Below are 26,739 nucleotides of genomic sequence, written 5' to 3'. Positions count from 1 at the left end.
TGTTAACTTTAGTACTGTGTACTTCCTTGTTATATTTTACCTGCTAAGTCATTTCTCACTCTTTTAAGACCCCCATCGACTGTAGCCCGCCAGGCTCCTCTGTCCATGGAATTTCCCAAGCAAGAATAATGGTGTAGGTTGCCATTTCCTTCTCCAGGGAATCTTCCTGACCCAGGGCTCCAACCCAAGTCCCCTGCATTGGCAGGCGGATTCTTTACCACTGAGCCTCCAGGGAAGCCACATGTACTTCTTTGGAGTTTTTAAAAAGTTCTGTTGTCATGCTTACCATGTTGTAGTTAACATGACTCTTTCCTCTACTAGGATGTGAGCCTCTTTAGGATGTGGACCATGTTTTTTTCCCCTTCTTTTCTTCCTTCTTTCATTCTTTCCATCCCCCACATTTTGTTTTTTATTTTAAATTATTTATGCTGCCTTATTTCTTTCTTTTTAAATATTATGTATTTAATATACTGCCCATAAAGAACAGATATAACATATGTAAGCTATGCTGTACTGGCCATGCTAAGTTGCTCAGTCGTGTCAGACTCTTTGTGACCCCATGGACTATAGCCACCAGGCTCCTCTGTCCATGGGATTCTCCCGGCAAGAATGCTGGAGTGGACTTCCGTTCCCTCCTCCGGGGGATCTTCCCAACCTAGGAAGCCAATCCACATCTCTTACATCTCCTGTGTTGGCAGGTGGGTTCTTTACCGCTAGTGCCACTTGGAAAAGCCATATATAAGCTAGAGAGAATAATAATAAAGCAGGCACTGTGACCCGCTGTCCGCTGTAAGAATTACCATACTGAAGCTGCCTACAGGCTCTTCCAGATCCCATTCTCGGCCTTTCCCCAGAGGTAATCACTACATTGAAATGTATGTTTTATCAGTTCCTTTCATTTTAAAAATAATCTCTACCACCTTAGGTATCTGCCCCTACAAATATGTTGGAGCCCAAGGGTAAAATGCAAACATGGAGCCATTTGCCTTTGTGCTCTCCCTAAATTGCACAGGACCTAGAACTTAAGAGGTCCTCATTGGATGTTTGTGGACAGATGGACATGCCCTTCTAGAGCCTGGAAGATACCTTTGTGATGCTGTACACCAAGGAGATACTGGAATTCAGTTTTAGCCAGTTTGTTCCTTTTGAGCCTTGTAGGTTTTGTTCCTTTGGGATGCTTATGGATGTAGGTCACAGAAATGAGTCACATACTGTTTAATTGTTTGGGGAGACTTCCTACTTGGGCTTCCCTGGTGGCTCAGTGGTAAAGAATCCACCTGCTAATGCAGGAGACGTGGGTTGGATCCCTGAGTCAGGAAGATTCCCTAGAGAAGGAAGTGGCAACCCACTCCAGTATTCTTGCCTGGGAAATCTCATGGACAGAGGAGCCTGGCAGGCCATGGGGTAGCAAAGAGTCAGACACGACTTAGCAACTAAACAACAAACAACTTCCTACTTATCCTCTTCATTTCACTGCCATGCAAACAACTGTCCAGTGGTCCTAAAGAGAGTGGCCTTAATGTTTTTTTCATAATCTGCTTTGCCTTTCCATTCCATTGTGGCTTTTCTTAGAACAGTGTGGAATGGGGAGGAGAGAGGTGGAGAGACTAAGGAACACTGAGTACACTTGAATTAAAAGTTAACTTGCATCGGGGGGTGGGGCAGAGGAGCCAGGCAAGCAAAGGGTTGGCCGGGGAACGCGTGCTTCGTGCCAGATGTCACTTTGAGTTGAGAGCCTGGGGAAGGTTCCATTAAACAAATCCATGGAAATGCAGAGCATAATTTGTGTGCAGAGCATAATCTGATGGTGAGAGAGCTTCATTCTTCTTAAATGCCAGGCACCACACAAGAACCAGCAGAGAACATTTTCAGAGGGACATTCAAAAACATTTTGTTCAGAAGCTTGAGAGTCTCAGTAGTTTTCAGTGGGTTAAACAATGGGGTGAGGTGACCTTTGGAGCTTGCTGCTGGGAGCTCAGCTTGTTTGCAGAATGCCTGGCCTCTGCCCAGGGAGCACCCAGCTCTGAAGGCGCAGTGGGAGCATGGCGTCCCCTCCCCAGAGGTGCCCGGCTCTGCTGGCCTTGATCAGGTGTCCCAGGGTGAGAGTGCAAGAGCTAGTTCACCTACCTCACACCTGCTTGCCTCCTAGCCCGTCCCTCCGCTCATCCAGATATCCTCTTTTGTGTTGCCAGGTCCTTGCTAGAAACATTTCCATGTGACTTCATTTTTCCCTCTCTCCCCGATACTCACTTTAGTTTCTTGAACACAAGTCTGAATTTAAACAAACCCCGTGAGACCTTTCATTGCTCCATTTTCTTGCTTTTGTTCTCACACTCTGTACAGCTGCCTGGAATTGCCAGAATTTACCCAGCTTGTTTGTTTTTATTTTGTTGACATTTGTGCTTGAAAATAAAAAATATTTGCGGTAAAGATTGATTGCGTGCTCACTTGCTCAGTCATGTCTGATTCTTTGTGACCCCATGGACTATAGCCTGCCAGGCTCCTCTGCCCGTGGAATTTTCCAGGGAAGAATACTGGAGTGGGTTGCCATTTCCTTCTCCAAGGGATCTTCCTGACCCAGGGATCAAACCCGGGTCTCCTGCATTGACAGGTAGATTCTTTACTACTGCACCACCTGGGAAGCCCCCTTACAGCCTACTCTCCAGAAAATATTACACAGTGGTGAAGGTAGCATTGATCTTGGAGCATGGTCAACCCATTCTGATTAGAGAATTCAATTTTTCACATAGTCCTCGGGCCATATGCGAAACATTTTTTCCTTTCGTTTGGCAGAGATAATTACTGTTTTTTTTCCTCTCTTTGATTGTGTGGAAAACATACATATGGCCATTTCAGTTGTTCTTTTGTGTGGGTAGCACTGCGGTCAAGTGTGTAACATAAGATCAACATGAATGTGTTAGTCGCTCAGTTGTGTCCGACTCTTTGCAATCCCATGGACTGTAGCCCACCAGACTCCTCTGTCCACGTAATTCTCTAGGCAAAAATACTGGAGTGGGTTTCCATTCCCTTTTCCAGGGGATCTTCCCAACCCAGGGGTCAAACCTGGGTTTTCTGCATTGCAGGCAAATTCTTTACCATCTGAGGCACCAGGGAAGCCCAGTGTAAGATGAGGTGTCTCTTAATATTTAACTTGCTCTGTGCTTTTCCTGTTTTAAATCCTTTTATACAACTGGGGTTTTAAATGATTTTAAATCTATGTAGTTAACTTTGTGAACCTAAGAGCTATGTGGAGAGGAACTCTGTAGGCAGGGTTCTTTCCCCCTTAGATAGCCCAGCTCTGAACTGTAACAGTCACTTGCCTGGCCTTCCCTCTTCCAGTCCCTCCTGCAGATTTCACTGCTGCAAGATCTCCATAAAACATCAGTCTGTTCATAATAAGGCCCTGTTCGAAACTCGCCATGGCTCCCTCTTGCCTTCAGAGTAAAAGTCCTTGTTGTTGTTCAGTCGCTAAGTCATGTCCAACTTTCTGCAGCATGCCAGGCTTCCCTGTCCTTCCCTATCTCCCAGAGTTTGCTCAAACTCATGTCCATTGAGTCAGTGATGCCATCCAATCATCTCATCCTCTGCCTCCCTCTTTTCCTTTTGCCTTTAATCTTTCCCAGCATAGGCCCTTAGCATAGCTTTACAGTCTTCAACTCTCTTCAACTCACCTGTGTGGCTGCATTTTCTCATCTGATCACTGTATCCCAGCCAAAGAAGGGGTTCAATATATTCTAAATATGCCCTGTGTTTTCCTTCCTCTGGGTTTCAGTTCATACCACCCCCTTCACCGAAAGTCTGCTCCCTTCTGTATCCCCAGCACTTGATCATGTTCTCCCGACTGCTCAAGGCATCTCTCCCTTGACATTGTCCCTGCCCTCTTCTGCTCACACAGCCGAGAGGATTTCTTCCTCCTCTGTGGTCCCATAATGCCCTCTCTCTGTCTTGCACTCAGCATGTCCTCTCATCTCCTAGTTGTTTGTCTCTGAAGCTCATCTCCTCCTGAGAAGAGCTTTGAGCCCTGGAACCACACTTCTTGTTTCCTCCCCCGAGTGCCTGTGCACAGCTCAACACACATTTGAGTTGAATGCTATCATTTTGGTCTCCAGTTCTTAGATCATTGTGAATTCTGATGACAAGGTCCCAAGCAGCGTAGACAAAGAAGAAAGCCAACTCTGGAGTCAGACTGACCAGCTCTGCTGTGACCAGCTCTGTGACTTGGAGCAAGTTCCATCACCACTCAGAAACTCGGTTTCTTCTTTTACACCTTGTATGTCTTTAGAACAAATGTCTGTAGATTCAAGAAAATATCAGAGGTAGGTGAAGCAGGCTTTTAGTACACAGCAGTTAGTAACGTTCGTGTCTGACTCTGTCATCTGTTGTATTAGTTATCCCTTAAGGTGAAGGTGAAGTCGCTCAGTCGTGTCCAACTCTTTGCGACCCCGTGGACTGTAACCTACTAGGCTTCTCCGTCCATGGGATTCTCCAGGCAAGAATACTGGAGTGGATTGCCATTTCCTTCTCCAGGGGATCTTCCGACCCAGGGATCGAACCCTGGTCTCCCACATTGGAGGCAGACGCTTTAACCTCTGAGCCACCCGGGAAATCTCTAGGCTGCCATCAGCACCAGGCCGTCCATGCTTTCATCTGCGTCGTTAATAAAGCATGTTAAATAGGATAAGGGCAGATACAAAGCCAGGTGACACGTTACTAGAGATTTCCCTCGAGGTTGGCAGGCAATCCATTAGTCAGCATCCTTTGGGTCCTGAACTGTGCTGTCATCCAGCTCCCACGGCAGCCTTGTTCATAAGACTTTCCGAAGTGCTGTGACTAATTGCCTGCTGAATTCCAGGTAACCCATTTATGTGGCCGCCCCAAATCATAACTCCGTCAGGAAAAGAATGAAACTTTTTGTATGACTATAGTCATATGACTTCTCTTTCTGGCTTCTATTTACCTTATGAAGGGACCCTGCCTACAGTTTTACTGGAGATCAACACCAAATGTAGCAGTTTGTGATTTCCAGGATTTATCTTTTCTCTGCTTTGACAACCTCTGTACTTTTTGTTCATCACCAACCAGCTACATCTCTTCCTTTCTGATTTCCCCAAAATTGGAGGTATTTCCACGATCATATCTGTAAGTTCTTTTAGTACCTCCCTTCACTCAGTAAATATTCTTCCAAGTCTCCTCTGTCAGGTACAGTGTTTAGTTTTGGGGGATACAGTGATGAACAAGACAGAGGTCTTCCCAAACGGCATGGTTTTTGCATGCTAAATTTGGGGCTGAAAACTTGAATTCTAAGAAGTTTAGGCACATGGGTAGGTAGGCATGCGTGTGTACTCAGTTACTTCAGTCGTATCTGACGCTACGCAACCCTATAGACCATAGCCCACCAGGCTTCTCTGTCCATGGGATTCTCCAGGCAAGAATACTGAAGTTGGTTGCCATGCCCTCCTCCAGGGGATTTTCCTGACCCAGGGATCAAACCCACGTCTCCTGCATTGCAGGTGGATTCTTTCCTACTGCCACCACCTGGGAAGCCCTATTGGTAGGTAGGATTGGAGGGAATATTTATCCTAACTGTAAAGAACAACAGGCTGTCAACCCAAAATGAAAGGAGAGAAAGAGGAAGGTAACTCAGTCGAGAGCTTTTCCAGGCGCCCTTGCTGAATACTGAGTTTGGAGGAACTTTCAGTGTTATGAGATCTTTCAAGGCCATAGCAGCTAGTGTATTCAGTGCTGCATTAGACACGGGTGCAGTCATAAAGGCGCCCTCAAGGAGCTGGCAATGGGCTGGGAAATTACAGACTGTTGCAGTGCAATGAAATGAATGCTCATTAAAATCCTGGGTGGGGTGAGAGCATAAAGGAAGGGCTTCTGATCTCCTTCCTGAAGGAGTTAAAGGTTAAGGCTAAGCTGAGACCTGAAGAACAGGTAGTAGTTAGCCAGGCCCAGAGGGAAAGAAAAATCATCCTTCCAGGTGGAGGGAACAGCTTTTGTGAAAACTGGGAGACCAGAGATGGTTGTGCTGCCTTCCAGAAATGTCGATGGTTCCACCAACCAGGGTGCATTTGTGGCAGTTGGGACAGATTCTGTGGACGGCTTGTAGATTATGCATTGGACTTTATCTTCAGGACACAAGCACCATTAAGGGTTTCAACAGGGGAATCACCTAATGAGATTTATGCTCTGGAGCAGCCTGGAAGATGGAGTGCTTGGGGCCACGACAAGCAGCTGGATTACAGTGGGTGGTGGTGTCATAATTCTGGCAAGAAATGATCGTGGCCTGGGGTGGAGCATTCAGGATGGGAAGAAGCAGACAGATCACGGAAGTTACTACAGACAGATTCGAGTAGATGGCTGCAATCTATAGTTAAATACTGAAAACCAGAGTCATTTACTGCAGTGGTTCTCAGACTTTAGCGTGCATAGAAGATCGCCTGGGCATCTGTAAAAATGTGTCTTACAGAAATGACTTGAGGAAATGTCAGTGGGCAGATTCGGGATGTGAGTCAAGAATCTGTGTTTTCAGCAAGTGTCCAGGTGACACTGATGCAGACGGGCCTCAGACTACACTATCAAAAGCCCCTCTCTATGAGAGGTTTTAAACTGGCAGTCTCTTAAGCGTATCCATGATAGTTAACTTCTCACTTAAGAATGAAGTGTCAATCCTATTTTTAAAATTTTATGCATTTAATTATTTATTTTTGGCTGTGCTGGGCCTTGCTTGCCGCACCGGCTTTTTCTCTGGTTGCCGTGAGCAGGCCTCTCATTGTGGGGGCTTCTCTTGTAGAGCACAGGCTCTAGGGTGCTGGGGCTTCAGTAGTTGTGGCCCTTTGAGTTACTGCAGTCCTGGGCGCTAAAGCACAGGCTCCATAGTTGTGGTGCACAGGCTCAGCTGCTCTGCGGCATGTGGGATCTTCCTGAATCAAGGCTGGAACCCGTGTCTCCTGCATTGGCAGGCAGGTGCTTTACCACTGCACCATCAGGGAAGCCCAAGTCCTATTATTTTTGTTGAGAATAGGTGAATGGCTCAGCTTGATGAGTTTAGGTGCTAAAAAAATTTTAAAAGAGCTGTCTCCTGGCTAGTGTGGTCTGTGTTCACTAATTGTTTGCTCTCTGGTAAGGGATGCAGGGCTTCCCAGGTGGCTTGATGGTAAGGAATCCGCCTGCAATGCAGGAGACGCGGGTTTGACCCCTGAGTTGGGAAGATCCCCAGAGGAGCAAATGGCAACCCACTTCGTTATTCCTGCCTGGGAAATCCCATGGACAGAGGAGCGTGGTGGGCTACAGTTCGTGGAGTCGCAGAGCCAGACATGATTTAGTGACTAAAACAAGGGAGGCAGAACAGAGGGTGATAATCTTATTAAGACTCCTACAGCAGATGGTTTGTAAATGAATTTTCAAAGGTTTCAGCAAGCTCTTTGCTTGAGCAAGCCAGCAACCACTTATGAGGAAAATAAAATCTCCCAGCTCTTAGTGCAGGTGTGCATGCTTAGTGTTCGGGGCATATTTTGATGCGTATTATTGTGGTATTTCTCACGGTTAAATGTCCACCTTCAAATCCCAGCTTCACTATATACAAGCTGTGTAATCTTGAGCAAGTTACCTGTTCTCTCCTTCTGTCATCTGTAAAATGGGAGTAAAATTGTACCTGTCTCATAGACTTGATATGTATTAAATGAGAATACATGTACAGCACATTGACAGCGTGTGAACATAATAAGCCATTTCTAATCATTACTGAGATCTGTAATAAACTCATCACTTGAATTAGAGTTTCATCATGTAATAAAGTCTTCACCTTCTTATTTACGTCATGGTGCTTTAGAAAAACACATTTATGGAGTCCCTATGCAAGAATGCTTTGAGAAACTTAATATTTAGCAACACATACCAAACATGGGGTTAAGTCAGCCAATAAGTAATAATGCTGAATACTATACATGAATAGTAATATTAATGCACTTATCACAGTCCCCATTATGTCACTGAACCCTTACAACAGTCCCATACAACCAGCATGGGATCCCTTTTTAGAGTGAGGAAACTGAGTTGTAAAGAGATTAATCAATCACCAAGGTCACTCATTGGAAAAGACTCTGATGCTGGGAGGGATTAGGGGCAGGAGGAGAAGGGGACGACAGAGGATGAGATGGCTGGATGGCATCACGGACTCGATGGACGTGAGTCTGAGTGAACTCTGGGAGTTGGTGATAGACAGGGAGGCCTGGCGTGCTGCGATTCATGGGGTCACAAAGAGTCGGACACGACTAAGCGACTGAACTGAACTGAACTGAACTGAACTGAAGGTCACACTGGCATTAAATGAAAGATCAGATATCTTCTCTCAGAACCCACCAATGCTAGGCTCTGCTTTTAACCACAGATATTAAATACATACTATCAGTTACATGAAGCACAGTTAGTAACACTCAGTATTATGCCAAGTAAACTCAGAAATTGACTCATTTTGAGTGTGAAATATGTAAGAAGTTTTTCCCAAAATGTATGCTGTGGTGTGTAGCTCTATTTCAAATCAGAGGCAAGCCTGCTGCTCTGTTTCTCAGAGGCAGCCGTCCAGGAAGCCGATACATGTGATCTCAGCCAGAGCGTGTGTTAGAATGATTCCCAAGTTTAGTGTTCAGAGACCTGAAGGGCTTATTAAAATACGGGCTTCCCAGGTGGCTCAGCAGGTTAAGAGTGCCTGCAATGGAAAAGACACAGGAGACATGGGTTCGATCCCTGGGTCGGGAAGATCCCTGGGAGGAGGGCACAGCAACCCCCTCCAGTATTCTTACCTGGAGAATCCCATGAACAGTGGAGCCTGGTTGGCTATGGTCCATGCGGTCGCAAAGAGTTGGACACGACTGAAGCAACTGAGCATGCACCCCTGCCTCTGAGCTGCTGACTCTGTAGGTCTGGGGTGGGGCCTGAGAATCTGCATGCCTGATAAGTTCCCAGGTGATGCTGCTGCTGCTGGTTTGGAACCACACTGTGAAAACCACTGTCTAAGAGGAATGGGAAGACGGTTGGTGACTTTAGGGGCAGACGATCGTTTAAAGTCTACCCTATAATCACCAGACCTGTTTCACCAACCTAATTATTTAAATTCACAAAGATGTTCTGAAGCAACAGAATGTCAGCTCTAGCATGTAGATGCTTAGATGGAAATCAGAAGATGATTATCTTTACTTCGGTTTTAACATTTCTAGAGCAGGGTAGTTGCTTTCTAATGTAGAGACTTTTATATAGTAGCTCTCCCTTCTCTAAAGCAGTGGGGCCTGATTTAAGACTCAGCTATGCATTCAGATGGAGAAGGAAATGGCAACCCACTCCAGTACTCTTTCCTGGACAATCCCATGAACAGAGGAGCCTGGTAGGCTACAGTCCATGGGGTCTCAAAGAGGCGGACACGATTGAGACATCACTTCACTTACATATTCAGAACTTCACCTGTGATGCAAACCCAGCATTTTGTCTTAAAACTAGGTACTTAACTATTAATAAGTTCTGGGCTGTGTTAAGCCATTACATGTCCCCCTCCTCTGCCCTTTGAGGGGCAAGGGCTTTCTCCCTCTATGAGGTTGTATGCACAGTCCAGTAAACTCCGGGTTGGTTTCTCACATTCATGGACTGGTCTCGTTGTCTAAGTTAAAGGGCAAGGTCATGGAGAGACCTAAGCTAAACCCAGTAGGACATCAGGTGATTCTTGAGATTTTACGGTTACTCATCAGAATGACGCTAGAAAGGATCACCTTGGGCATGTTGGATCCTAAAATTAGGACAGGGTAAAGCAGAGTCTAGTTTTACGTTTAACTCTTGATTCTTCATAACAATGAGAGGGAAGAGGTATAATGACAAACGTGTAAGCACAAGTGACCCACAGAGCATTTTCTTTTGTCCGTGGAATATATAACATAGAAGTAGATTTACTGAGTTGATAGTTTTCTTTGGAGGATTTGAGCCTCTGGAAATGCAAGTGGATGTTTTATCAGAATGGAAAACCTAGCTAGATGAGTAGCTGGAATTAACCGAACTAATTTTCTCATCATCAGAAGAATTAAGACCTAAATGATGGAATAAGTCATACAGCGGACTATTATACAGTTGTCAAATGAATGTACTATAACTATATGGAGTATTTTAGCAACATAATTTTGAGTGAAAATTTTCCCAAATACTATACATATCATGATAACCTGTTTATTAAAAAGTGAAAGATGAAACAAGAAAAAAATTGCCATTTGGAAATTCAAATAGATGTGATCGCTGTTTGTAAAAATGAAAACCAGGAAATGGTGAACAGGCGATAGGAAGAAGAAGTAGATGTAAGTTGGTGTCGACCATCTAGTGTTTGTGATGAGGGTGGTTTCTTCATTTACTATAATATTAACTGTGAAGAAATAAAAACATAAAGAAACCAGTTAGAAAATAAAAATAAAGGTAGTCTTGCCTGAGTCAAAGAGGAGCATGTGTCAAGAACCAAGGAATTTGATTAATCCAGTTCTGTGCCTCTGAGACTCGTATTTCAATGCGGACAGCAGGTGGGAAAATAGCTTTCTGGGTTTCAGAGAAAATGAAGCAGCCCCACTCTGAAGGTCCAGGCTTGGGTCCACGCAGCACTGTAACCTCAAGTCTTGGCCACTGCCTCTCACCTTGTCTCAGTCGGTGCAGCTTATCAACGGGGATCACTAAGGAGGAGTGAGATCAGATCATCGAAGATTGTCAGTAGAGTCACTTCAGACAAAACTAAAGGCTACGGTGTCCCTGGAGTAGGAAAAACATAGATGTTTCCTTTTCTTTCCTATCCACCTGCCTGAGAAAGGTCACATTTCTGTGTTTTCTCAGAGAAACAAGGGTCAGAGTTCTAGAAATGGAAAGATCTGCATCCAACCAAACTTCGGGGCTGTGTCTTAGAAGGGTTTTTGAACTCACCTGGGTCTAAACCACCTTGCTGTCCTCGTTCCGATGCTGCTTCCGCTCCCACCGCAGCGCTGCTGTCTCCTCCTGCCGCCCCTTCACCCTGGACGCCCATCTGTACACTCCTCCTGGCGCGATCTCGGATAGTCGGGAATAGTTTCCAGGGCTCGCTGGTTCACTGAGCATCTCCTGGAATCGTAATCCTTCCAGTAGGGAACAGTGTTCTCCTTTGTTGACCTCTCTTAGCACCTAATGTATCTCCGTCCTGGGAAGTTTGCTTCTTTCTAAAGAAACAGGTTCAGCATCTCAACATGACGTTTGCTAGGTGCGCAAAGGAACTGACCAAATCTCCCCCGCGTGGAGATGCTGTATCCTGAGTGTGTGTTTGTGACCCCCGACCCTGCGAGAAGCCTCGATGGTTAGCTCTCTATTGTTTAGTGTGCTTGAGGCTTTCCTGTGAAATTGGAAGATTCAGTCAATACATTCCAGGTCTGAGGATTTACTCAATTTAGAATCTAAAGGGAGGAGGCAAAATCTTTACCATCCTCTGGGAGAATCTTCTGTTTATTTTCTTGCTTGTTTTGAATCCTTGCTCATGACTACACCCTACACTACAGCCTTACCTTACTCCTGCTCTGTGCTCCCCACCCCCGCTCTGTGCTCCCCACCCTGCTCCCGATTTGTGCTCCCCACCCCACTCCTGCTCAGTGCTCCTCACCTCTCTCCTGCTCTGTGCTCCCCACCCCGCTCCCGCTCTGTGCTCCTCACCCCACTCCTGCTCTGTGCTCCTCACCTCTCTCCTGCTTCGTGCTCCCCACCTCACTCCTGCTCCCTGCTCCAAGTCCTCTCCGACTGGGCCCATCGTGTATTGGGACTCAGATATGATTCAGAGAGGGAGATCGTGAGAAGAAAAATAAAAATAATAGCAGTATTTTGAAGTTCTTACCAAGCGCCAGGTCCTACTTTCTACAGGCTTTACCTATACTAGTTTACATAACCCTTAGAACAACTCTGTAAGAGAGCAGCTGTTAGCATTCTCTGTCCATAGAAGGCGCAGAGAGGCTGAGTGCCATTCCTAGGGTCACACAGCTAGTAACAGAGGCTACTGAAATGTACTACCACATAAAAAGTGAAGAGAAACAACTTCATGGGGATTGAAATGCTAGAGAGAGAGAGAGGATAGATTCTTCAGGAATTTATCCTGAAGACATCCAGGTGAGAGGATGTCGAAATAATTGAAGTGGAGCAAGGCCAAGTGCTGACAAGATCCAGTGATGTAGTTGGAGGCAGATGGGTTCAGTGCAGTGAAGAGGAAGGTCGGGGCTGCTGCGAAAGTCAGGAGAGCGCAGCAGGGTGAGGCGCGGCTTCCCTGCGGGTGCTGGGCGGCGGCCCTCCAGGAGCCTGGGAGCCGAGAGCGAGCCCCGGGTCACGAGGCGGTGACCGTGAGGAAGATGCCGGGAGGCAGTCGAGACTGTTCGGTCTTGGAGTCTATTTTAGAAACTGTGCTTAAAGAGGTTTAGAAAGAAAGAAAGAAAGAAATGTTGTTTTAGAACCCAGCTGTGTGTCTCTGCAACAAATTATAAATTATGTCATCTTCTTCCTTAGCAAGTGGGTGATTTTGTTCCATTCATGGTCTCAAACTGCTTGCAGAGAGCAGGGCCTCACTAAGCATGGAAAGTCAGGGGACTTTGAACAAGACCCATCCCTAATCCTTCCCCCTTATATCCTGCAGTCCCAGACAAGAATCGGAGCCCTGCTCTGCCTCTGTAGTCTTAGTGACACGTCAGTCCCCAGTTCTCCCCCCACCCCTTCACCACCCCCTTCCTCCCCGTCAGCTGTCCCCACAGTGACACCCCTGCTCCGAACCCACCTTGAGTACTGCTTTTTCTCTGATTTAGGTTTTCCTGCCAGACACGGAGGGCAGGCACCTCATTTTGGTAAACGCTGGATAAACATGTCTCCTTAAATAGCAGCCGGCTCACCAGCTGGCTTTTTTTCCCTAAGTGGCAGCAACTCAGTTGAATAAACTTGACAAGTCAAAGATGAGGAACATGTAAGGGTGAAAAAATTCTGCAAGGAGGATGGGCTTGTGTTATTACCAGGCCCACAAGATAATCAGTGTGGATGAAGTTCACGGCCACTGTGGAGGCCACCCTTCCCAGATCTGTTTCGCGGAAGACCGTGTGGCTGAGGGTTGCCCTTCAAGCCCCTCTTCTTAAGGGCCTGTGCCAGATGCTGGTTCAATGTGGGAGGCTCTGCACACATGTGTGGTTGCTTGGTTTCACTTGGCATGTCAGCCAGGGACAACTCGAGCCTACCAGAGGGTTGGGGCTGATGGGATGACCCAGTGGAGAGCTGGCTGGGCTGTGAGCTGTATCAATGTTGGATGATTGCTGATACCCCCAAGTCCAAAGTGCTCAGCCCTTCCTCTTTAAAACTGGATTATGAGGACTTCAAACCATGAATAAACTGCTAAGTGTACTACTGGCTTTATAAACTGACATGTGTGCACATGAGCTTGGCTGGAACTGGTACCTTCTATATGTTCTCCCTTTCCTTCCAATCCTCTGAGAAGGCACCTAGCCCAGGAACGTGCTTCTGGAGGGCTGCGAGAGCAGAGATCACTCTGTAAGTTACAATCCTCTCTCCTGTGTGCCTTGTCGTCGAGTGAAGCCCTCTTAACTTCTGCTCACTCGCCTTCCACTTGCCATGGAAGAAAGCTCTTGAGTTTGACCGGACTGGAGAGAGATTCCCTGCATTCCGTATCTTTGGAGCTCTCCTCCTCACAGTGTGGTCCATAACCATCTGCTGCACAATCATCTATGGTAATTACTTAAAATGCTGATTCCTGGGTCACCCCCCCCCTTCCCAACCTTCTAAAGGAATGTCTATGAGTGTTGCCCAGAAATCTCCACTTCCCAGGTGACACTTATACACAGTAAGTTTTAGAAACCATTGCATTATTAATCATTATTATCAGATTAATATTTATGAGCATGCCAAGCACTTACCATGCATTTCACTTCCCATTCATTTCAACTTCACCACAGCTCTACAAGGTAGAAATCACCCACCTAGAGCAGGGCCTGACACATGGCACACAGCAGATGCTCAATACATTTTTATTAAACAATAAGTTAACCTTAAATATATGTGTGCGTGTGTATATATATATCAGTTCAGTTCAGTTCAGTCACTCAGTCATGCTCAACTCTTCACGACCCCATGGACTGCAGCTTGCCAGACTTCCCTGTCCATCACCAGCTCCTGGAGCTTACTCAAACTCACATCCATCTCGTCAGTGATGCCATCCAACCATCTCATCCTCTGTAGTCCCCTTCTCCTGGCTTCAGTCTTTCCCAGAGTCAGTGTCTTTTCAAATGAGTCAGTTCTTCCCATCAGGGGGCCAAAGTATTAGAGTTTCAGCTTCAGCATCAGTCCTTCCAATGAATATTCAGGACTGATTTCCTTTAAGATGGACTGGTTGGATCTCCTGCAGTCTAAGGGACTCTCAAGAGTCTTCTCCAACACCACAGTTCAAAAGCATCAATTTTTCAGCACTCAACTTTATAGTCCAACTTTCACATCCATACATGACTACTGAAAAAACCATAGCTTTGACTAGATGGACCTTTGTTGGTAAAGTAATGTCTCTGCTTTTGAATATGCTCTCTAGGTTGGTCATAACTTTTTTTCCAAGGAGCAATCGTCTTTTAATTTCATGGCTGCAGTCACCATCTGCAGTGATTTTGAAGCCCAATAAAATAAAGTCTCTCACCTGTTTCCATTGTTTCCCCATCTATTTGCCATGAAGTGATGGGACCAGATGCCATGATCTTAGTTCTCTGAATGTTGAGTTCTAAGCCAACTTTTTCACTCTCCTCTTTCAGTTTCATCAAGAGGCTCTTTAGTTCTTCTTCACTTTCTGCCATAAGGGTGGCATATCTGCATATCTGAGGTTATTGATATTTCTTCTGGCAGTTTTGATTTCCAGTTTGTGCTTCATTCAGCCCCGCGTTTTGCATGATGTACTCTGCATATAAGTTAAATAAGCAGGGTGACGATATATAGCCTTGACATACTCCTTTCCCTATTTGAAACCAGTCCATCGTTCCATGCCCAGTTCTAACTGTTGCTTCTTGACCTGCATGTAGATTTCTCAGGAGGCAGGTCAGGCGGTCTGGTATTCCCATCTCTTTAAGAATTTTCCACAGTTTGTTGTGATCCACACAGTCAAAGGCTTTGGCATAGTCAATAAAGCAGAAGTAGATGTGTTTCTGGCACTCTTTTGCTTTTTCGATGAGCCAACAGATGTTTTACATATATATATATATATATATATATATATATGCTTCCTACCTGCTAAGTCACTTCAATCATGTCAGAGTCTTTGCAATATGGCTTGTAGCTTGCCAGGCTCCTCTGTTCATGGGATTCTCCGGGCAAGAATACTGGAGTGGGTAGCCATACCTCCGCCAGGGGATCTTTCCAACCCAGGCATCGAGCCCTAGTCTGTTACGTCACACCCTACATTTAGGTTCTTTACCACTAGAGCTACCTATGAAGCCCATATGCATACACACAGACACACAGATTTACTCCATAAATAAGGAAACTAAGGTTTACAGAGGTTAAAAACGCTTGGCCAAGAACACATGGCTAGTGAGAGGTGGAGCCAGGCTTTGTAGGGCCTCCTTTGGGTAGAGCTTGTTGGTGTGTGAACTTTCAGGCTGGCGCCCCCTTCTGGAGATGCTGAGTTGCGCATGGCAATGGTATCAGAGGACCCCAGAGGCATCTGATTGGCCTTAGGTTGAACTGATTGATCTCTATCATTCACCTCTTGGCCATCGCTGATAAATCGGCAGGACCACATTTATTTATTAGTAATGAAGATAACAGGCCCAGGGAACTTGGAGGATTGTTCAGGAAGCCAAACGGACCCATGCTCCTGCCCTGTACTCTGCTGAGGTTAACCAATGCAGAGTCTTAATTTTCCTTGGGGGTGAGGCAGAGGATGCTAGTTATATCCTCAGGCCCTGTGGGAGATTAATAAGCTTTTTGCCCTGGTCAGAAATGTTCACTTTCTCTTCCCTTCAGGTAGTTTATTTATACTCTGCTCTTTGCTTATCATTTCTTCCATCCACTTTTCTTGGTTGGCAGGTAGATTGTATTTCTGCCAAATACAGGTAGCTGAGCCAGGCCAAGATAAAGGAGCGAACCTGAGGGTGTTATCCTTGACCTGTTGGCCCTCTATGCCTCCTCTCCCATTCTCCCTCCCTCCCTTTCTCAGGGGACTGGCCCTTGCCAAGACTTGAGCTGTTGTAAAGGTGTGGGCATTTTCCCTGGGCTTTTCTGAAAGTAGGCTTCTAATGCAGGAGCAACTCTAGAGATTTTTGGAGGCCGTCCATGTGGAGTTTGTTTTAGGACCGTGGATATTTTCTTAATACAATCTGATTTATTTATTTATTTATTTTTGGCTGTGCTGGGTCTTCGTTGCTGTGTGGGCCTTTTCTCTAGTTGCAATGAGCGGGAGCTGCTCCTCGTTGCTGGGCGCAGGGTTCTCATTGTGTGGCTTCTTTTGTTACAGAGCACAGGCTCCAGGGGTCCGGGCTTCAGCTGCTGTGGCACATGGGCTCTGGAGCACAGGCTCAATGGTTGTGACGCACCGACTTAGTTGCTTCTCTTCTCAACATGTGGGATCTTCCTGGACCAGGGATCGAACCAGTGTCCCTTGCATTTCGAGGCAGATTCTTAACCACTGGCCCACCAGGGAAGCTCAGGACTGTGATCTTTATTACATACTCTATTGTGTACACACACACGTACACACACATACAGTTAAAAATAGAAACATGCTCTCCACTGAGGGAAGACCACCATTTGTAAAGAGTGACTATAAAAATGCCTGACTCAAGTGAGATAAAGCATTTCCTGTTGTGGGGCTTTTTAAGGGAACGATGCCTGAAAAAGCCCTCTTCCAGCCCTCAAGCCACTGTATCAGTAATTCTAGTTAGAAATACTTCTAGCTAGAAATAATAATTCTACTTAGAAATAATAATAGCTTGTGCCAGGCACTGTCTTCATTTCTTTTCAAGTTTCACCTAACCCCCACAGTCCCTTAGCACTACCTACTCTTAATATTTTCATCCCTGTTTTACAGATGAGGAAACTGAGGCAGAGAGAGAGTAAACTACTCGCTCGAGGCTCCACAGAGTTAACAGAAGAGCCATAATTCAAACCCAAGTGGCTTGACTTCCAAACCCTCATAATACTGCATTATATGGTGTGATTACTTTTATTATATGATGATTTTCCTTTAAAGTCTTAGACTTTCAAGGAAAAAATCAATTTTCCATAATTGTACTATTCCCCTACTTATAATTTTTATAGCAAGGGTAATACATGCACTTGGTTAGAAAAGCTGGATGGCTCAGGAAGTTATAAAATGAAAATAAGAGTCTCTTTAAATCCTCACTGTCCTATTTTCAAGGGAAACCATTATTACCAGATCTCTTTTTGTTCCCAAGAAAAATGTTCTGTACATGTAGCAGTTTATGATTTAAAGATTTATTTACAGAGAAGCAAGCATGCCACACCTGCTCTTCTGTAACTTGCTTTCCTGGTGGAGTAATAGGTCTTTTCATCTCAGCACACACAGGTGCATGGCACCCCTTTTCATGATTGTAGAGTATCCATTTATTTCGCTGTACCACCCGAAGCTGTCAATACTGATGGACAATTCACTTGTCTTTTTGGATGCTTCTGGGCAGGATAAGTTCCCAGCAGTACAGTTTTCTTTTTTATACACATTGCACCAAGTCACACTAGTGTTTTTCCCCAAAACCCTTAACAGAACCAGTGTTAGCAAACTCTGACTTTTTTTTTTTTGCTGATCTGTTGAAAAAAATCTTTTTTCATTTCCATTTTTAATTTTATAAGTGAGATTGTATGGCATTTCAGATATATAGGTTGTTTATTTTTCTCTCTTTGTCTGCCATCTGTCTGTTCATGTCCTTTGCCCATTTTCCTGTTCTTTTTTTCTCTCTTTTTTTTTTCTAATTTGTTTGAGCTTTTGGTAAATTAAGGAAATTAGCCCTTTATCTATAAATATGTTATAAATATTTTCGTTCAGTTTATTGTCATTGACTCTGCTATTTCATTTTTATGTAATTAGATTTATGTTTATAGTTATGTATTTAGATTTATCAATACAAAATTATTCACTTCTACATCAGACATGATCTGATATACAAGACATATATACAAGACATATCAGATCATGTCTTCCTGAAAGGTTGTAAATACCATTTCCATTTTATCATAATCTCAGAAAAGATTTATCTTCATTCTGATTGATGTTCGTATGGAAGTGCCATACATTTAAAAGCGTATATAAACATTTATAAATAGAAGTTCAAATTTAAAGTATGTAGAAGTGAATAATTTTGTATTGATAAATCTAAATACATAACTATAAACATAAAATGTAAGTACATAACAATACAGTAGACTCAAAGGCAAATAATAAACTGAAAGAAAATATTTATAACATATTTAGAGATATATTTCAATCAATTTGTTGATCTTTAGATCAGATATTCCCTTTCTGACAAAAATACCTATGGAAGTTTTGGGATTAGTTTACAATAAGTAAAACAAAAATCCTCTTTCGGCTGTGAAGCATTTTTTGGATTCCTTGGCTGGGCCCCCGTTGCTAAGCTCTGCAGCTAAGAGACAGTGCTACTGAGTAGACTTGGAGTAGCTTCATCTGTAATTACACATGTCCACTGCTCCAGCTGCTTCTTAACAGTGCTGCTTGGCCTTAGTGAAAACTGCTCCTCTCCCTTCCCTAGAGATCTTTAAATAGAAGATCTGTGTAACTGTGTGTGGGGACGGGGGATGGGAAGATGAATTGATGGGGGTCTGGGTTTTTTTTTGTGTGTGTGTGTGTGTGTTTTAATTTGCTGATTCTGTTTGAGGTGGAGATATAGATGGCCAATCTGAATTAATCTGATTGTTTTGTGGTAACAAAGGATAAAGGAAGGTTTGGGGTTGCTTGAAGCAGTGGTTTAGGATGGCTTATTACGACCTCGTAGACGTTAGGAGTTCTCTGTTCTCAGAGGCCTGTGTGATATTCTGATGAATGAGGAATCCACAGTGTCCTGAAAGCAGGCAAAAATAATAATGTCCTAAGAGACTGGATCGCAGACAGTGTTTTTAAAAAAAATGCATCTAGTTATCAGTAAATTTTGCCCATGTTTTTTGTTTCCATTTTCCGTTACTTCTCTAATTCCCAGCCTTACCATCACATGCACAGAATGCTCATTACCCTAAGGTTATGAATAAAAGTAAGGCCTCTCAAGAGAATCCAGCAGCACTACTGAACAAAAGCCCACAGAGCTTCTGGAGGCCGGCAAGCACAGCTCCTTTATGGCTGGAAGGTGCTATCTGCTGCCGAGTGTGTAATCACCAGACATCAGCATTGCAAGGTATCTCACAGGTCATCCTGCTCCACCTACCCCAGTACCTGTTTGATGAGGATATTGATTTGGATATGCACATTTTAATATTCCCTTCAGCCTTTCAAGCACAGCTCTTCAGTGACCAAATATTTTTCCCTGTGCTTTGCTGAAGCAGTCCCTGTGACATCAGAGATTTACCAATAGGTGTCTACATACCGGCAGATGGGGGCAAATACTTCCTTGTCCCCCTAAACTGCTTTAGGCTCGTGTCATCCAAAAAATCCCTATGGAATATATATTAAAAGTCTTAAAATGAGTATATACTGTGGTTTAAATGTTCTACTTTTGGGAATTTATTCTGAGGAAATAATCAAACAAGAATGTAAATCTGTATGCTCAAGGGTATCCATTAAGCCCATGTGGGTTTAAGAGCAGGCACTTTGGGGTTAGACGGCTTGGTTTCCCTCTTGGCTCCACTTCTTATTGTGTTACCTGGTGTGTGTCACTCAATTTCTCTTCCGTATCTTTAAAATGGTCTGATAGCTGTCCCTACCACATAGAGTCTGTCCTGTCATGAAAAATAAGTGACTTAACATGTAAAAGATGCTCACAATGATTTCTGGTACATAATGTTTGCTATTAATCATAGAAAAATGAACGTGGCCTACATGTTCATTGATTTAATAAAACAAAATATGCAATGTTTTAAAGTTATTCATTTATTAAAAGAAAGACAATTAGGTTACATAATAATGTATTAAGTATGAATGCTGAATAGCTATATACCAAAAGGTTATTTTTTGGTGATGGAATTATAGGCTCTATTTTCCCCTCTGAATCATTGCTGTTTTCTAAGTCTTCCACAAAAGAAATGCATAGTATAATAAAAATTGCCTTTTCAAGTCCTGCAGAGTAATAATAACAGCTAACATATTTTGAGAGCTTACAACTGATCAGGTGTTTTTCTGAGACAGGAGATAGATACTCAGTGCTTACAATAACCCCATGAGTTGGGTGCTATGACTATCAATCTCCATGTACAGATTAAGAAATCAAGACAGAGTGAGTTGAAGTAATGTGCCTACTATGTCTTCCATCTCATAAGTAGTAGAGGTGGGATTTGAACCTGGGCTCTCTTCGTATGGCAGTGGCACCCCACTCCAGTACTCTTGCCTGGAAAATCCCATGGACAGAGGAGCCTGGTAGGCTGCAGTCCATGGGGTCGCTAAGAGTCGGACATGACTGAGAGACTTCACTTTCACTTTTCACCTTGATGCATTGGAGAAGGCAATGGCAACCCACTCCAGTGTTCTTGCCTGGAGAATCCCAGGGACAGGGGAGCCTGGTGGGCTGCAGTCTATGGGGTCGGACACGACTGAAGCGACTTAGCAGTAGCAGTAACCCACAAGAGCATTGAACTACATATAGTACCCACTGCAATCACCTAGTTGTATGTACTCTTTAAAGCGAATACATAGAGTGCCTCTCCTTCTTGGTATCTTTGCTGCAGCTAATAGGTATATAAGAGGTTTTCAGGTCTCCAGCTGTCCTCTTAGTTACCCTGTTTAGTAAATGGGGAGAATATATTCAGATGCCATAGTAAAATTGACTTTTCTGTATATCCCTTTTTTAAAGAGTGCATTGACTTTACATAACAATAAGCAAACTAAATAGTTTATATTTTTAAAAGTCATCAACAGAAATAGGTAAGTAGCATTTACATTCTTCACTATAATATTACTCAGATAGTCCTAAATATAGCTGTACCCTGGATGGGTCTTATCAGTCTCTTTCTGATATGCACAAGGTAAGTTAGAAAAGCACAGGAACAAAGTGCCCTTAGGCCCTGCAAACACTAACAAGTCAATATATTGAGTGCCAGAAGCAATAAATTTAGAGCAACGTGGTCCCTTCAGTTCAGGGTATGTAATAACTGCAGAGGAGCTTCCCCGGTGGTGCTAGTGGTGAAGAACCCACCTGGCAGTGCAGGAGACATAAGAGATGCGGGTTCGATCCTGGGGTGAGAAGATGCCCTGGAGGAGGGCATGACAACCCACTCTAGTTTTATTGCCCGGAGATCCCATGGACGGAGGAGCCTGGTAGACTACAGTCCATGGGGCCAGGGTTACAAAGAACCAGACACGACTGAAGCAACTTAGCGGATGCACACACACACACACACACACACACAATAACTGCAGGTCAGAGGCATCGTTAAATAACAATGGATTTTCAGCAAACGTCTGTTTCTGTTCTAGAATTTCCATTTTTATGCAGGCAGTTAAATTATATTGATGGGTCTTTGCATACCTTTTAAAGAATGAAAATTGGGTGTCTCAGAGTAATAATTTTACATCAGAAAATAATATCTTACCCTGATGGCTGCAACCACAGGACCTATTTTTGAAAATCATTCACCTTTATCATTTTATAACCAACCTGGTAATTTGCTAGCAGACAGAGTTGGAGTAGACTGTCAGGACTACTGTGTTCCTGGGTAGCATTACCAATCATGAGTCCTTGAAACTGCGAAATACTATAGTTTAGCCAACACATTACTCAGAGGCAACTAATTAAGTTCAAGGAGCTTCTGGGAGCTCATTACATCCTTAGACAAAGTCTCAAATCCAGAAGGAATAGTCAGTCCGGTTCTGATAAATTGCTACCTTAATCCTCCCATAATTCTGCTGGGAGCTGGGATTCACAGCTGTCATCTGCCCTAAGGGGTCCTTCCTGATCTCTTTTCCGGAAGAAGCTGACCTTCCCGAGAGGTCCTAGAAACCAGACAAGGGATCTTTCTCTTTGCCTTGCTTGCTTCCCCCTTCAGCAAAACCAAAACACGCCATCAGTAAGAGCATCTGTTCACCAGTGGGCCGATCTAGCCGCCTCTTGCCCTTGTGGCTCATCTTGGCTGTCGGGGAGATGGTAGTTGACTCAGGAACCTCCCCAGCTCCTGCTTCTTTTACGGTCTTCTTGGGACATATTATCACAGGGATAGTATGGGGATTTGGTCCTGGACAGAATTCATCCCCCACAAGCCTTAGGCAAATAAATCAGCTTTTGCTTCCTCAACAGTAGAAGACAAGATTAATATCTGCCTTACAAAGATGTCAAGATTAATAGGTCAAGGAATAGAAAGAATCTTGAACAAGGGCCTGGAACCTAGTAGGTTCTCATTAAAGAGTCACGATCATCAGGACTTCAGTGGTTAAAGTTCTCTGCATCCAAAGCAGGGGGCATGGGTTTGACCCCTGGTAGGGGAACTAAGCTCCTACATGCACACAACGCAGCCTAAAAAAAAAAAAAAAAATTAAATTCAAAATAATAATGATTACTAGTCACTGCATATCAGAAACTCAAGGGATTTAGATTATTCGTAGTTTCCTCAGTCAGAAATGTGATCTGGTTCTGAGTTCTAGGCCAGAAGAGTCACAAATTGTGGCACAGGAGTTGAGAAACAAGATCAAATAAAATCGTGTGTCTCGATTGATTTTTGCAAAAGCATTTGGAATTTCATCTTAAAAAAAAAAATCCTCTTTCTTCCTGTTGTCCTGTTACCTCTTCCACGCCCCTGAACTTCCAGGCAATCCATGGAATGTTTCCATTATTACTATTTCAAAACTTTGTTTTGTTAAAAATGAATTTATGTTAATTATTCTACAACACAGCATGTTTTCAATTGTACACTGAACCCTAGTCCGTGCTTAAAATGTACTGTGATCTTTGTAAACTAATAAACAACCCCTCTACCCACTCCCAAAAACTGCGGTTTCAAATTTCAATGATCATTCCCAAGTTCCATCACTGGCCACTGGGAACTTTTTTCACAACCCTCTGGAAATGTTAAGTTCCTGCTGTTCTGTTAAGGTTGTGTTCTTCATAGAAAAGCTGCAGCTGTGGTCAGAGAAGTGGAGGATCAGATAGCGGGGCTTGGAGCTGTTATCTGGAGCGCAGGCTTTCCTCCTATTTCGAGCCGGTTGATTATCTCCAGACCCTAACGTGCCAAATTCAAGTATGGCTAGCCGACTGCAAAGCCGAAAGATAAACTCTCTTGGAAAAACCGCTCTGGGCTGACAAGCATGCTTTTCATGCTGCCGAACGTTGGGGTCGGCGTGTTCATGTTCTGGGGAACCGGGAGGGAGAGGCTCCGGACTGGGTGACCGCGGCTCGTCCGCGGGAAGCCCGGCATCTAGGAAACCAGCCTCCCGGTGCTTCCAGGCTGTGTTTAGGCGACGCCGTCCTCTTGCCTGCGCCTCCTCTCGTCGGCTTTGAGGAAAACGCTGGGAGCCTGCGACCGCTGGAACCCCGCCACGTGCTGCGTCCGTGTGCAAACGCGGGAGCCGGGGACCTCAGAGGGCAGGGCATCGGCCAGCGGGCTCCCGTCCTTCATGCTTCTCCCCCGCCTTTGTTTTTTCAGGTAGTGAAGCCGATTTTAGCTCCTCGAGCAGCACCGGCAGCATCTCGGCTCCTGAGGTCCCCATGTCTGCCACCGGGAGCAAGCGGTCCTCTTTCTCACGCAAGTAGGCCCGCCTCCAGCTCCGGCTCTTTCCTCGTTAGACGCGATGCACGGGTGTCTTACCTGTCCTTAACCTGTTTTCCTAGACACCTAGCTTTACTGCTGTCCATTTCCATTTTGTGATTCTCCAGTGAATGGGTTTGGGGTTGGAGGCGTTTTACAGTGATTCACGATTGGTACTTTGCCCAGCCTTACCTGCCGTGGTCACGTGGTTGGCCCCGTGTGTGCTCATGCGGGGCTCCCCCCTCATCCCGTCCCCGGCTCGGGGAGCCCTGCTCCTCCGGCCCCCACCTGTGTGCTCACCTGTGGATCAGGTCTTCCCGTCCCCACTTCCCACCCAGCCTCCACCTTCTTGAATCTGTCCTCTTGGCCGTAAAGCCTCAGACTTCACCCTTTTCTTGCCTCTAGCTGAGCTTCCTTTTTGTGAAAGAAGCATAAAAGAAGCATGGTTACCCTCTGGGCCACCCCCAATATTCACTTGGGGAAGAGGTGAAGAAAGTATAAAGTTCATAGGTCGGGGTGCCCCCCACCCCCCAAAAGAAGTCTAACAGAATAGTGACCTCTGTGGGCTCTGGGTTGGAATGCCAGCACCACCAACCCCAGGGCCCCCTGGCAAGTTGTTCAGCTTCTCTATGCCTGAGCGTCCTCATCGGAAAAGTAGGGTAATAGTCATTCCCACTTTATAGGGTTTATTTGTTGTTGTTTAGTTGCTGAGTTGTGTCTGACTCTTTTGTGACCCCATGGACTGGAGCCTGCCAGGATCCTCTGTCCATGAGATTTCCCAGGCAAAAATATTGGAATGGGTTGCCATTTCCTTCTCCAGGGGATTTTCTTGACCCTAGGGATTGAATCCATGTCTCTGAATACTGGAGTGGGTTGCCATTTCCTTCTCCAAGGGATCTTTCTGATCCTAGGGATTGAACATATGTGTTGAACCCACGTCTCCTGCTTTAGCAAGCAGGTTCTTTACTGCTGAGCCACCTGGGAAGCCCTGTAGGGTTTATAGTTAGGGTTAAATTAGTTAATTGAGTAAAGTGTGTTTACTGTGTTTGAAGCACAGTAAACATCAGCACATGATTGGTGCTGTTTGGATTGGGGGAGAGAAGGACCAAGAGAAAAAAGGGGGCCACCGTTCACATTTGGTGGGACACGTTGTCAGCCCCAGGATACTCTGCTGCCATCTGTAGCTTCATTTATTCAGTTAGAATTTATTGAGCATCTATTATGAAGCAGTTTCTAGAGATATGGCAGTAAACAAAACTTAGGAAAACTATATTTGTTCTAGGAGAGAAAGATCATGAATGCATGTAAATAATATAAATGTATATTTTTTAATGTACAGAAAAAGGATACAGAGACCCACAGTGTGTGGTATATTCTGGATAGGCTGGTTCTGGGAGACTGTGTGATGAGGTTAGCCCTGGGCAGGGACCTGAACAAAGCGATGGAGTGAGTCACATGACACTGGGGGTGATTGGTTCCTTGACTGTCCTGGACCACAGTGTCTGAATGTATAAAAAGGAGGTTAGACCACATGATTCTGAAGGTCCCTTTTCTGGAGAAAAACTATTTAGTTTCTAACTGCTTGCATTTCCAGGACTGAGCAAGCAAATGTTTCCCACTTCTCTTGGGTGAGCAGAAGATGTGGCTAACATTTATAAAGGGATCTGAGGCCCACAGTGCAGAGTTTTATTGTTAAAAACAAAGCTGAAGCCAGACAAACTTGTAACTAAAGAGTGAAGTCTGCAGTGAAGAACAATTGTTCTATCTCCAAATACCGTGTATTTTGGAAATAAAGTGCCTCTGGGATCACAGGATGAGACTATAAACATTCTCTGTACATACCAGATACGGCTTGCTCCAAGAATAAGCCATTTACCTCACCCATTCAAGGAATTAGCACATACCCGTGGTGCAAGGCATCAAAGAACAGAGAAGCAAAAGAAAAAAGAAATGGCCTGAAGAGCAAACCAATTTTAATAAGCATTTCAAAGGGATTTGAGTCTGTTGTTAAATCCCAAGGTTATGTCAGGTATACTGACTGACTTAGAGAAAATATTGCAGTCTGGAACCCATGAATTCCCTCAGTGATGGAAAGTTGATGTTTTAAACATAAAATAGCTTAATATAATTATGTGCAAATCAGATATATGCTTAATAGACAGGAAATTGAAATAGGCAAGTGTTCTATCCATTACGCTCACTTTTTAAAAATCTGACCCAGGCACAGACAGAGCACCATCAGTGGATTTCTGGGATGGAATGGTGCGGGTGTTTCACGTAATCTGTGTGTTCTGCAGGACCACATGTTGAGGACAGCTTCTCTGGATGGGCTGGTTCAGTTCAGTTGCTCAGTCGTGTCCGACTCTTTGCGACCCCATGGACTGCAGCACGCCAGGCCTTCCTGTCCATCACCAACTCCCGGAGCTTACTCAAACTCATGTCCATTGAGTCGGTGATGCCATCCAACCATCTCCTCCTCTGTCGTCCCCTTCTCCACCCACCTTCAATCTTTCCTGGTATCCACACTAAACTTATGATCCTTTTGGGCTTCCCAGGTGGCACTAGTGGTAAAGAACCCGCCTGCCAAGAGAAGCAGGTGCCATCACTGGGTGAGGATCCCCTGGAGGAGAGCATGGCAACCCACTCCATATTCTTGCCTGGAGAATGCCATGGACAGAGGAGCCTGGTAGACTACAGTCCATGGGGTGGCAAAAATTCAGATACAACTAGAGTGACTTAGCACACAGCACACCCCTGCGTTAGAATCGTGGCATCTCAACCACCAGGGAAGTCCTAAAGAGAGTATTTTTGACAGGTGATTTCACAAACAAA

General features: G+C 44.7%; 1 protein-coding gene across 7 annotated transcripts in view; it reads left to right on the top strand.

Annotated features, from left to right (window-relative positions):
• Nucleotides 1-26,739, top strand: part of SYBU (syntabulin) — an 89,378-nt gene that overhangs the window by 50,717 nt on the left and 11,922 nt on the right. For all 7 annotated transcript variants that reach the window (XM_018058358.1, XM_013969267.2, XM_018058357.1 and 4 more), the window contains one exon: nt 23,806-23,908. In XM_018058358.1, the coding sequence (XP_017913847.1) occupies nt 23,806-23,908 (103 nt within the window). The remainder of the gene's footprint in view (nt 1-23,805; nt 23,909-26,739) is intronic.

Source organism: Capra hircus, chromosome 14, assembly GCF_001704415.2.
Source record: "Capra hircus breed San Clemente chromosome 14, ASM170441v1, whole genome shotgun sequence".
Taxonomy (NCBI): Eukaryota; Metazoa; Chordata; class Mammalia; order Artiodactyla; family Bovidae; genus Capra; species Capra hircus.
The sequence above is the reverse complement of the archived record's forward strand: the minus strand, read 5'-3'. Positions and strand labels throughout refer to the sequence as shown.